Source organism: Natator depressus, chromosome 18 (genome assembly GCF_965152275.1).
Source record: "Natator depressus isolate rNatDep1 chromosome 18, rNatDep2.hap1, whole genome shotgun sequence".
Lineage (NCBI taxonomy): Eukaryota > Metazoa > Chordata > Testudines > Cheloniidae > Natator > Natator depressus.
In genome coordinates, this window is record NC_134251.1 from 12,815,212 (window position 1) to 12,828,043 (window position 12,832).

General features: G+C 43.7%; 1 protein-coding gene across 1 annotated transcript; it reads right to left on the bottom strand.

The window, feature by feature from the left end:
- Positions 1 to 556: 556 nt before the first annotated feature.
- RBP7 (retinol binding protein 7) lies at positions 557 to 9,868 on the bottom strand. Its single transcript, XM_074975341.1, has 4 exons — positions 9,739 to 9,868; positions 5,471 to 5,649; positions 5,035 to 5,136; positions 557 to 827 (listed from the first exon to the last, which is right to left on the bottom strand). Exons 1-4 carry the CDS (start codon positions 9,809 to 9,811, stop codon positions 777 to 779), a joined length of 405 nt encoding a protein of 134 aa, XP_074831442.1. The 5' UTR covers positions 9,812 to 9,868; the 3' UTR covers positions 557 to 776.
- Positions 9,869 to 12,832: the final 2,964 nt, after the last annotated feature.

The window sequence follows — 12,832 nt, forward strand, 5'->3', positions numbered from 1 at the left end:
TATTGAGTCAAAACCTTAAGAGACTGAGAGCCTGTGTTACCTGTATGAAGGTATGCTAATCGCATCAGTGCGAGGACAGTTAATAAGTAAAAGTGGAACCTAGTCCCCTTCCCTCCATGTCAGTAGTTTTCTATCAAGACACTAAGTCTTAGTGATGTCAGCAATATTCTATTCCAAATATCGTTTGAGCCAAGAAGATGATTACTTTAGTTTACCACTAATGCATACCATTAAGTAGTTTTATTCCTTTCAGGTAATAATTATGCTCCTCAGAAAGGAGGTTGAAGTACTTAGTTCATGTAGTTGAGGCAGCCATTTAAGTGGTTTTCTGGACCCTCTGCACTGCCATAGGTGGTATAAGGCCATGGAAATTAGGTCTTCCCAGTATCATAACTGGTGATTTGATATTATATTGACCCTTTGAATCCATAGGAGACTCTTCTAGATGGCTGTGGGGATGCTGGCCTAGTTCTGATGGTTAGATGGGGCTGAGTTACCTGACAGTCTCCCCTTTCTTACAGCCCCAAATAACAGCAGTACAAGTCAGACAGGATTGTTTTCAAGTATTTATTAACAAGAGCAGTACTGCAACACTAGTGCAAATAGTTACATCTTCTCCTGATCAGAAGTACAACAAAAACCAGACATGCCTGATCAAGAAATGCTTAGTGTTAACCTAGAGATCATGTAGAAACCCATGTACATAAAGAAATAAGTTCCAGGAGGTCTGCTCTGTACAGATATGCTTTTCAAGTGTCAGTCAAGACTGGATTAAGTCAAGCTCTCTTGTAAATCTGTGTGCATACTTGTTCCTCACAGCACAGCTCCTAACAAGAAGGGAGAACAAATGTTATTTAACTTGTGTAACAGTCAACCTGACAGTTAGGTACTTGTGAAGTTGAATTGGTTTACAGCAAGTCATTTACAACAGTGAGCATCTTGTAGAGCTTTTGCCTTTGCTGCCAGTCTGCAACTAGTACCCACACAAGTTATGCCTTACCCTGTGCTTGGCAGCAAGTTGTGGCAAGCTGGATTCCAGAACAAGAGCATGCCAGCTACTTTTGAATTGCAGTGTAAGTGCAAGATGCCCCACATGCAGCTATTCATGCTCATTGCTATTGTGCCCACTTCATCCTGCACCATGAAGCATTAAGGACATTGTAGAGCATGAACAAAGTCATGCAGATGTGGTATGAATATTCTGTTCTGACTTATCTTACAAGTCTTGATCTCACCCATTGGATAAGGTCAATGCTGGCATGAACAAGCCATTTCTGGCTGTTGCCAGCCCTGATCTCCTTTCTACCCAGCTTTACTAGTCAGGGCTATCCAACAGGTGTTTTGCCCCTTAAGGAGTGGTAGGTCTCTGTGCTGGGTTAGATCTCATGCTAATATTTTATACCATTTATTCCTGTCATAGTTGCAATGGAAAATCCAATAAGAATGCCTAGCCTGTTCCCCAAATTCATACAGATTAGCTTTCAAAGTTCTGAGTGATGGTGTAGGTGCATTAGCCACACTTAGTTCCCTGATGTGAGTTTAGAGAATCAGCAGAACTCCTTTTTGGAGGGACATGTCCTGAAGTTCACCAAAGAATGGTTTTAGTGCTACAGATATTAAGTACATTCCCCTCTGATGCTTGTTCTTTCCATTTCTCAGTTACAGCAATTTGTTCAACTATATTAAAGTCTCCTCCAGGGGCACCATTTCAGATTGAGGGGAGGGGGACAACTGTAACAATTATTCCAGAGGCTACTTGAGCACCTTGGAGAAAAAAAAGTCTTTCCCCAGATAACTTAGATACAGTGCTTCTGTCAGATAATTTCTAATTCCTATGTAAAGAAATAAAATAAAAAAATTAGAGACTCACTCAACTAATACTTACATGTTCTGACATCTTGTGTCAGTTCTCTTAAGGAACCCTCGTTAGGTTTAAAGTTTTTATGTGTGTTCTTACTTTGTTACTAAATCTTGAATAGAACTGAAAAAATTGTAGAAAAATCTAGATAATTTTCTAGCTTTTTTTTGGTAGTTCATCAAGCTTGGAATAAATAATTTAACTTTTGGAAACATCCCACTAGGGCAGGGATGGGCAAACTTTGTGGCCCAAGGGCCACATCCAGGAATAGAAGTTGTATGGTGGGCCATGAAGGCTTGCAAAATTTGGGTTGGGGTGCAAGCTCTGGGGTGGGGAAATAATGGGTTTTGAGTGCAGGAGGGTGCTCTGGGCTGGGATCTAGGGGCTTGGAGGGTGGGGGGGAGGGAAGATCAAGGCTGGGGCACAGGGGGAGGCTCCGGGGTGCAGGCTCTGGTAAGCCTTTACCTCAAGTGGCTCCTGGAAATCAACAGCATGGCCCCCTTCTGGCTCCTATGTGGAGGCAAAGCCAGGCAGCTCTGTGCACTGCCCTGTCCACAGGCACCACCCCCTCAGCTCCTATTGGCCATGGTTCCCAGCCAATGGGAGCTGAGGGGGTCGCACTTGGGGAGGGGGCAGCATGCAGAGTGGAGTCCCCTTTCTGCCCTTCTGTGTAGGAACTGGAGGGGGGCCCTGCTGCTGCTTCCAGGAGCCATGTGGAGCAGCCCCTGACCCTGTTCCCTGGCTGGAACAGGACAAGCCCTAGACCCTGCTTCCCAGGGGGAGCTCAAGGGCCAGATTAAAAATGGCCAGTGGGCTGGATCTGGCCCATGGGCAGTAGTTTCCCCACCCCTGTAGTAGGGCAAGGGCCCATGAGTTTATGCTGCAGCTGCCTGAATAGGGTTGTGTTACCCACTACAAAGAAGACTAGAAACAGACTTTAAACAGGAGTGAAACTGACACTGTCTAGTTGCTTTCATGTTTGTTTTTAAATGCTTGGGGTTGGCAATACTATGAATCAGCCTCACCAAAAATCATGATTGGCTTTAAAAAAAATTACATAAAATAGATTTGATGTTTTTATTTATATTCTGCTTTGAGCATTTAGAGTGCACTACGGTCATATTTTGAAGCTCTCCCACACCCATAAGGGCTAGAAACTTCATTTCTCTTTAAGAAAAAAAGGGGTCACCTATCCACTTGACCCCAGGAGCTGGAGCTTTAAGGAGAACAATGATCATGAGACATGACAAAAATCATGAGTTGGCAACACTGCCTTCTGTTTAGAGGCTAGTTACTTCCCAGAAGGGTCTTAACAGCAACTCCAGCACTGTAGTGTTTTTTCCTACAGGACAATGTGTAAAACCCAACACCAAGAAAATTCCACATTTTAAATTTGAGGGGGGGGAATTGAGATGAGGTATCTCAGGGCCACTAAACACAGGAAAGGAAAACAGCACAGGAGCTCTGGGCAGCTCTTCCTCTTGAAAGGAAGTTGGAGGGTCAAATCTTCTAGACATCAAATAAGACTATTGCCATCAGTGCCTCCACTCAGATAACACCACCACAGTGAACAGGTGATGTCAACAACTATCCACTTCATACTTCGATATCTGAGCCATCTTATCCAGAGTTACACATCATATATGCATTGGCTCAGAGACAATATCTCCACCCCCACCTCCTCCAGTGCCCTTGAAAATCTGGCACTGTGTGTATCTGGGGGTGGGGAGAGGAGAAGATAGACCAGACATGAAGTGTGAAAAATTGGGACGGGAGTGGAAGTTAATAGGCGCCTATACAAGACAAAGCCCAGAATATTGGGATGGTCCCTATAAAAACTGGGGCATCTGGTCACCCTAGTGTGCCCTCAATGCCCCATCTGTACAATGGGAATAACAGCACTGCTCTACCTGATGTGAGGCACTCCAATACAATGGTGATGGGACCACGTAAGTACCACCAGTAGAGTGGGAATTTCTCTATATCACTGCTATCCCTTCCCTGGGTTTTGGTCCACTCTTCACCTGCTCCTCCCCCACTCTTCTCTGAATGGGAACTTGGCTCAGAGGGCTTGGCTGTATTTCTTCTGAATCCCCTGTGTTCTTTTCAATGCCTGCCTGCCCCCTGCAGAGGGATTCCTGTTTTACAGGGTCATTTAACGCAGGGGTGGCCAACCTGTGGCTCTTCAGAAGTTAATATACATCTCCTTGTATAGGCACTGATCCAAGACTGGAGCTGCAGGCACCAACTTTCCAATGTGCCAGGGGGTGCTCACTGTTCAAGCTCTGGCTCTGCCACAGAGCCTGCCCCCACTCTACCCCTTCCCACTCCCTTCCTGAGCCTGCTGTGCCCTCCCTCCCCACCTCCTGCATGCCACAAACCAGCTGATCAGGAGGTATGGGGAGGGAGGGGAAGGTGCTGATTGGCAGGGCTGCTGCTGGGTGGGAGGCTCTAGGAGCAAAGGCGAAGCTGATGGGGGGGGGTGCTACTGATGTATTACTGTGTCTCTTTTGACAATGTACTTTGGTCAATTCTGGCTCCTTCTCAGGCTGGCCACCCTATGCCAGACAATGCTCATCTTGCAGAGGTCACTTGGTCTTTTGAGGACCAAGGTGGGGCACGGGGGGAAGCTACCCTGAGAACTAATGGAGCAAGTAAAGAGGGTGGAAGTTTATATACATCTTTCTTCCAAGACTCATGTAATCCTTTTTGCAATGTTTAAGAGCAGCTGAACTCCCTGCTTTGATTTTCGTGTTATGTTCTAAGTAATCTTTTGTCCCTGTTGCAATACCCAGAGATCGACACCCTAACAATAGGGTTGATAGACAAAAAGTAGTAACTCTAGAAGAGAAAGTTCAGGAATGCCAAGCCAAGGTACAAGATTGAGACAGAAAGTCAGATATTTTGATACTGAAATGCTTCCAAGTCACTTCAGCAATCTACTAGAGGAGAAGTATCTTCTCCCAAAATTATTAGAGTCCTTGCCCTCTGTACCAAACACATGTGTGTAGATGCTCCATTTTCTGGTCATGTTTATGTTAGTAGGCCCTAGAATCCACTGCACGGAGAATTGCATGGGAACATACCAGTAACCCAAACCACAGCAGCAGTGTAGATCCCAGTAGCCCTCATGCAGAGCCATGAAGTTAATTCAAAATCAGAATCTAACTGAATACCAGATATAGCTGATCTCCTTCAATCCAATGAGTCCAGCCCCTGTTCTTCTTGTCTCCAGTCTGGATACAAACAAGCTTGTCATTGTCCCAGGTAACCACACTCTGCATTTGAGAGACAGACAGACAAGTCTTAACTTTAGTCATACACCACATTCTTGTAGCCCCTCTCCCTTACCAGGGTAAGTTGCTTCCCTGAGTTCATGCTTCTACATCATGCTCTGTAGAAAGTGAGCTACCTTAAATCTCACATGTATACCATGGAGAGAACAAGCAGTCCCTACCCCAACCTCCCAAGAAACTTGAGGGTTCCTTCTGTAACAGTTTGAGGACAAAATTTAGGTCCCCACACTAGCATTGATCAGTTGAAGCAGTTTGGTGGATTGCCTTGTGATTTGAGCAGGTACAGCCCCCCCCCCCCCCTTTTTTTTTTTTTTACCTTGCATTTTCTATGATCTAGGCCTTTATTGTCTTCCTCAAACTCCTCTCCAATTTTGAACTGGACAAAGTAACTTCTGAAAGCGCTGGTGGTTTGGATGGAGAATGAATCACCTTCCTGTTCAATCACCTTCTGTGGCTTCAGCCTTTTTGCTATCGTGCGAGTTGCAAAGTCAATACCTTAGGAGAGAGAGATTTAACATCATGCATTTTTTTTTTGTACCTGCCAGCCTACAAGACCCAGGCTACCCTCTTAATAATGGTGCCCACAAGAGTGCTTCCCAGAGCCAATCCAGGTTTGGGTGCTGCTAATGTGGCTCTAGGTCAGAGGTACAGGAAAGCCCCCTCCCCCCCGACAGTTTCCTTCAGCTGTGTTTCTACCTAGTATTTTACTCTTTCACAAGCATGGGACTGCATAGTGTAGTGCAACTCCCAAGCTAGGTTGCTGGGATTTGATTAGACTGGTACAGGAGAGTTTCTCAACTAAATGGGTCACCTTACACTATTGGCAAGTCAGTGTGCCACTGCTGGCACAGGTTGTTTATTATATTGACTTCGGCTGTAGTAGCATCCATCAGGTTGTACTAATGCTATGGTGGAAGCTAAGGTAAAGTTTGGCTTGTACTTAGTTGTGCTGACCCAGCTGAAATTGACATCAGATGATATCTGCATGTGTAATCCAAGTCAGAATTTGGTCCTATAGAGCTTCCTAACTGTGGGGTACAGAGCTCTGTTATTGGTTATTTTTTTTGTTACAAGCAACTTCATGTCTCCCTGTCCAACAGAGCATGCAACATGTACCCACTGTTGCTTAGACACCTATTATGTAGTGTCATTTGCTCCATTAAGGACCTGTTCATCTTTTGGATGATTACCAGCATGATGATGTTTTCTCCATGCATGTAGTATTTATAATCAGTCATTAGAGGGCAAGGGGCTGTCAAAAGCAGAGAGACACTTATGGGTTTGACAGCCAAGCCACTTAACCATTTGGTTGAGTAGTTCAAAGAATAACCTTGCATTTTTAAGGTAAACTCTGTCTGTCCTTGCCCTCTAAGCAGAGAGGGCACTGTGGCTGCACATGAAGCCTTACGTTTCTTTCCCTAAGTAGTTTTAACTGTTCACATGCCAGGATCATCAGCAGGGTGATGGTTTGAGTTTAAACAATTTCCAGGGACTGCCAATTGTCATGCAACAGCTGCTGCTAAGTAGCGAGTCTGCAAGATCAAACTCATTTCATAAGGAGCATGCGACAACTACTCAGTGGCAATTGTCACGGGCAAGGCCCTGTATCCCTGAGCTGTTAGTTCAGGACACTACACACATTAGTGTTTAAGTGCACTGGCAATGGAGACATTCAGCTCAAGCCAACACCCCAGAGAAAGTTTCTTCACATGATTTTGCAGTTAGACATATGTTTCTACACGTGACATATGGTCTGGGAGTCAAGACACAGCCTCCCAATTTCATGCTCAGAATACAAACTTAAGGGAAGGGGAGAGCCACAATAAGGCTTCCATTTCCACCCTAAGTGGTGGATCTCTGCTGCCTAGGAATAGTGCAATTGGCATGGGTCACATGAAGCTCAGATAGCTTTACGTATCTGACCCACTGCTTTGGTTATATTCACCCATCACAGGCTAAAGACATGGTCCCTCACCACATCTGAGATGATAAACAAAAAACAAAAAACCCACACACAAACCCAGTAGGTCCATTAGACAGTCATGTTTATACACACCACCACTTGACAGCGTAGTTGTCCCTAAGTAGCAAGAAGGGTTAACTCTGTACTAGCAGTATATATTGCTGATCACTATGCTGCAGCATTTGGTCATGTAACCTTAGATATTAGAAACAATTTTGTTGAGAAGAAAAGAAAAATTGCCGTTTACCTTTAGCTATTTCATGGTTAAAGTTCAACTAGTGTGCTAGTACCCAGGCTTTCCTCAGCAGCGTCATTCAAATTATTTTTGTGAAGGGTTGTCCCATCATCCACCCTAGTCCTTGTGCTATGCTCTGGTAAAATTGCTGTTTCTAATTTTGTCACTTGATTTTTTCCAGGGTCATCCCCCCAGAAATCACAGTTGACCTTGTTTTCTTCCCCTCTCCTTGTAACCCATACTACTCAACCACTCGAAAGAGCAAACTACAGTAAAAAAAAAGTGAAGGAAAACCTGTTTGCAATAAAGGCAGAGAATCCTGATAAGATTACTATGCTGCAACAACTTTCTGGAGCCATTTATTGCAAGGGTGATTTCAACTGAGTGTGAAAACCACAAACTCACTTCAGCACAACTTGGTTTTAATAAGTTTTTTGGGAGCAGCCATGATATTTAAGTCAGCTGCTCTTCAATATTCTCTCTTCAGAGAGAAAGGACAAACTCCCATTCATCAAGGGGATTCATGCAAGTTTCTACTCCCCTATTTAGGCAGGTGAACATTTATTGGAAGTTTCTCTGTAGGATAGGAAACATGTCAATAATAATATTTAATAGGAAGCATGGTATTCCCACTCTGAGCTACTGAATTTCAATGCAGTCTTCTTTGTGCTAGAGAGACGGATTGAGGTAAGATAGAAGATAAACCTTCTCATTGCGTAATTTGTGTCCATCAAGCTTTATCTAAAAAAGGATATTTTAAAATTTATTAGACTCCCAGCCATGTGGAGAAGCAAGCAATAAAAGACACTTCTCAGTCTTCCTATGGTCATATTTTTGAGCTAATTGACTCTGGTGTAGTTTTTTATTCTGCAGAGGCTGAAAAGTCTCAGCATAGTTTATCTTGTTACCTGCAACATATGGATTTGCATGTGGAATGATTAAGACTTGGAGAGAAGGACCATTTAATGAAGACAAGTCTGAGTATATTAGTCCTCAGAGGGGATTCAAGAACATTATCCTCAGACTGAGGATGTGGTAGTACTACAGCTAGAAGGGGATCTTTCAATATATTACCAATATTGGATAAAAACGTTTGAAGCCATTTACAACATTAAACAACGTCCAAAACAGTCAACCAGCTGTTGAGCAACACCAAGCAATATATTTAAGCTGAGTGCATAACTGTTGGCAAGAGTCAGGGCTATTCCCTACGCTTCTGACACCTTAGGAGCTTACAAAAACAAGTTGCTTAGTTTTGTTACAGGTTCCAAAGGGACAGCCTCCACTGGCTGTTACATTACAAAAGTATTACAGCACTGAGGCCCGTTCTAGTTCCTCTCCCACATACTCCTCATTATTGCATATAATTGGTCTGTCCCCATTCCTATCAGCAGTTCAGATGCTAGTTTCAGAAGTTAAAAAGGTTGAAAACCTCTGCTCTAGGTTCTTTCTGAGGCCCTCCCCCAACATGCTATGAAAACCTCCATGGCCCACCTGTGCCACAACAGCTGGTTTTCTGTATATAAAAGCTCTGGCTGGCATAAGGGGGTAGCAAGCTGGGCAATTGCCTGGGGCCCCATGCCACAGGGGCCCCTGAAAAGCTACATTGCTCAAGCTTCAGTCCCAGGTAGCGGGGCTCAGAACTTCAGCCCCATGCAGTGGGGCTGCAGCTTTCTACCCTGAACCCCAGTGAGTTGAATGCTGGCCCTGCTTGGAGGCCTCCCTAAAACCTGCTCACAGCCCCCCAGTTGAGAATGACTGACCTAGAGCATTCCAGAGGTAAGGACCACTGAAGAGGATATGCTCATCATCCTATTCAGGGTCACCACCCTGAAAGTGACTTTGCAGCAGTCTGCTGGACAGGGCTTTTGCCATATTAGAGGACTGGCATTTAAACAGTCAGATGTTTAGCAACAGGGAAGGTCAAGGATATTGTCACTGACAGAGAAAGAGATTACCTCATAGCTTCCTTGTAGCCCTAGTAAGGATGTTACCTGGATGTAGAACTTAAGTGTATACTAAAAAGAGTGAGAATAGTGAGTAGACACAGCTGAAAAAATCCCTCCCTCACACTAGCAAGGGCCCACACACAAATACAGCAGTACTGTTAATTCCCGATGAGAAAAGCACCAGCTAAGGACAGATATCAAACTTCACTACAGGGAGCAAGGACACCCGAAAGTAACAGCATACTAGTGATTAGTTACATTGTATCCCCCACCATAAACTGATCAGGCAAGCAAATGAGGGCTAGTCCCTTTCTTGATGGTGGTGGGGAGGGGGGGGGGGAAGGAAATCAGGTCCTCCTCTAAGGAAACAATAATTGCTTCCCCCCTCCCCCCCCCAAGAAGGAAAACTTCAACCACCTTTAGATTTTAGCACCTACCCAAAGCCTGCATGTAACCTTCAAAGTTTTCATTGCGCACAAGGTTCCAGGTGCCACTGAAATCCACAGGCATGACGAGGGTATTGGAGCAAGAACCCCAAAGGGAAGTATGCACTGACCAGAGAGAAAGGACTGAGAGTGTATCTACCAGCTAGGCCCCTATATGAGGGGAATTGTGGGAGAGGTTACAGCTGGCAGCCTTGCTAGTGGGGATGTGCCACTGGCCAGCCAAGAGGTGGGAGAGGGGGTGGAAGTACAATTGGCTTCAGCTGGTATTGGAGGGGAAAGTTCACATTGTCTGAAATCTTTGTGTGGAGCAAATGTTACTGGCCCATGAGTCACAGTGGGGAAAGAGTGAATAGTTTAACCTCTTCATGGTCACTCCCTGTTTCCATCAGTTTAAGAGGGGAATCAGGGACAGATTTCATATTAGTAAGTGAGGGCCAGTACAGGTGGATCAGACCCAGGCTCCTGGATTGGAAACCTACATGAGTATGGGGAAAGTTAATCTCCTCATTACAAATATGACATATGCTAACAGAGGCACAAAGGACTGATCCTTATGCTGTGCATTACCTTATATCAGGGGGAGGAAGGTGACCTCCATGCCACAGTATTAGAAACTACAGTGCACATTCCTCTTATTTCTGAATCATGACAAAAGAATTATATTAACTTCTTTCGTGGATGTCTGGATGGGAATAGAAGGCAGTATAGTGTAATGGTTAGAGCAAAAAACTGGAAGACAGAACTTCTGATTCTGGTTCCTGGCTCTACAGTGAATGACCTTGATCATGTAACCTCTGTGTTTCTCACTTTCCTCTTCTGTGTTCTGAGGTCTTTTTATGCTGTGAATTATATCCAAGACAACCTGGAATCTAGGTGTGTTGCCAGTGTGCACAGTGATTGCAGTAGCTTTGATCACTACTTTTCTTGCTCAGATCCTTTCCCTGTCCTCAGTCTGGGAACATTGTCAGATGGGTAGTATGTCTACTAGTCAGAGCAAGAGACCTAGATTTAATTCACAACTCTGTCACTGAATTTCTTTGTGACCGTGCCTCAGTTTCTCCATATGTGAAATGTGGATAATAATGTCCATATCTGAAAAACACTTTAAAATCCTCAGAAATAATAACAATAATAATAAAAGTGCAAAGTGCTGTCTTGTATATAGAGAGAAGACATGACCTGCTAGTTCTTTAATACATACAAAGCCTGATCAAGTAAAGGGAATGCACAGGATAAGATAGATATGTTGAACAATTCATTCTTGTGATGCTACATCAAATGCCACGTATGGAGGTACAGAACATAAGGATCAGAGCAGAGGGTGATTTTAGTGGAGAATTTCCTCTCTTCAATTGGAGGAAGAGGGGTAGAGTGCAAGGAATCCTTTCTCCTTATGTGGTGGGACTGTACCTTTTTCAGTAGCTAAAATAATCAGTATTCTGCGAAGCAAGTCTTTCTGCATGGAAAGGGAAATGTGAGTCCAGGCATGTAGTAATTGACTGACCTTGGGAGAATGAAGATGACGGAAGCCCTTACCCCTTTTACATGTGGAACTGAGGTGATTCCAATATTTTAATTCCTTTATTTTTCTGTTGTGAAGTGACCTTTCTCCACTGTGTATATAAATAAAAGCCAGGAGGCAGTACAGTCTAGCACAGTGTTTCTTTTCAAGCTATCAACTTCTTATTCAAAACAAAATGTTCATGACCACCTTACATTTACTATAGGTATAAAACATATGAATTATAATAATAAACCTATACTATTTGTGCATGTTTTGAGACTGCTTGACCATGCAGAATAGGGCTGTATGGGGAGCAAGATTTTCTTTACTTTAGATTGAAATTTTTGTTACATCTTGCAACTCCTCCTACTTCCCCCTGAGGGTTGCAGCCTATTGGTTGAGAAACTCTAGTCTAATAATCACTAGTGGATTAAGCGTGAGGCTAGGAGCTCCAGAGTTAGCCAAAGATGTGTGTATGGGAAAGTCAGATCATTTTAACTGTTCTGCCTCAGTTTCCTCATCTGTAAAATGGGGATAACAATATTTTCCCTATCCCAGAGATGTGTTCTGAGGATAAATTTAGTCATGGGTGTGAGGTATTCAGATGCTACAGTGATGAGCGCCACGGAGGAACGTATAAATATCTGAAAGAAGAAAAATGATGTGGCTTTTAAACTTTAACCCAGACTATGCTGCTGTTGTAGCAAAAAATAATGGTGAAATTGACATTTATATTAATCAGAATCTTGAATGAGGAAACAGTCTCAACTACTATATTTATTTAGCTGCTGCTGAATCAATGAGTTCAGGTCAGGCTGAATTAAGAGCCAGGATTTCACAGACCTGGTTTCAACACTCTGACCACATTTCTGGAGCTAACAGTTGTGCCTACTTGACCCATGTGACCATGGAAGTAGAATACTGGGATGCCAAGTCATGCTTCCTGTTCTTTAGCATATAGTGTAACTGGGAATGACACAGACAAACAATTTGTAGTTTATAAAATAGTATTTCCCGCCAGTCAAAGAGTTAAATTCTACATATAATTTATTAAGTGGTCAATGTAGGAACCAAAAAGGGCTCTGTTCTTGCTTCTTAGAAAAATAAATGTTGCATAGATGGAAGGGTTATTTTGGCATAATCCTTCCAGGCATCTCTATTCGACACTGGTGAGGCCTCATCTGGAGTACTGTGTCCAGTTTTGGGCCCCACACTACAAGAAGGATGTGGATAAATTGGAGAGAGTCCAGCGAAGGGCAACAAAAATGATTAGGGGTCTAGAGCACATGACTTATGAAGAGAGGCTGAGGGAGCTGGGATTGTTTAGTCTGCAGAAGAGAAGAATGAGGGGGGATTTGATAGCTGCTTTCAACTACCTGAAAGGGGGTTCCAAAGAGGATGGCTCTAGACTGTTCTCAATGGTAGCAGATGACAGAACGAGGAGTAATGGTCTCAAGTTGCAATGGGGGAGGTTTAGATTGGATATTAGGAAAAACTTTTTCACTAAGAGGGTGGTGAAACACTGGAATGCGTTACCTAGGGAGGTGGTAGAATCTCCTTCCTTAGAGGTTTTTAAGGTCA

Bases quoted from the DNA above. Each gene is read 5' to 3' on its own strand.
- RBP7 (XM_074975341.1), bottom strand. From the start codon at position 9,811: ATGCCTGTGGATTTCAGTGGCACCTGGAACCTTGTGCGCAATGAAAAC. The intron at 5,650-9,738 runs GTAGGTGCTAAA...CTCTCTCCTAAG, and splicing joins AGGTTACATGCAGGCTTTGG to GTATTGACTTTGCAACTCGC. The intron at 5,137-5,470 runs GTAAAAAAAAAA...TCTCAAATGCAG, and splicing joins TAGATCATAGAAAATGCAAG to AGTGTGGTTACCTGGGACAA.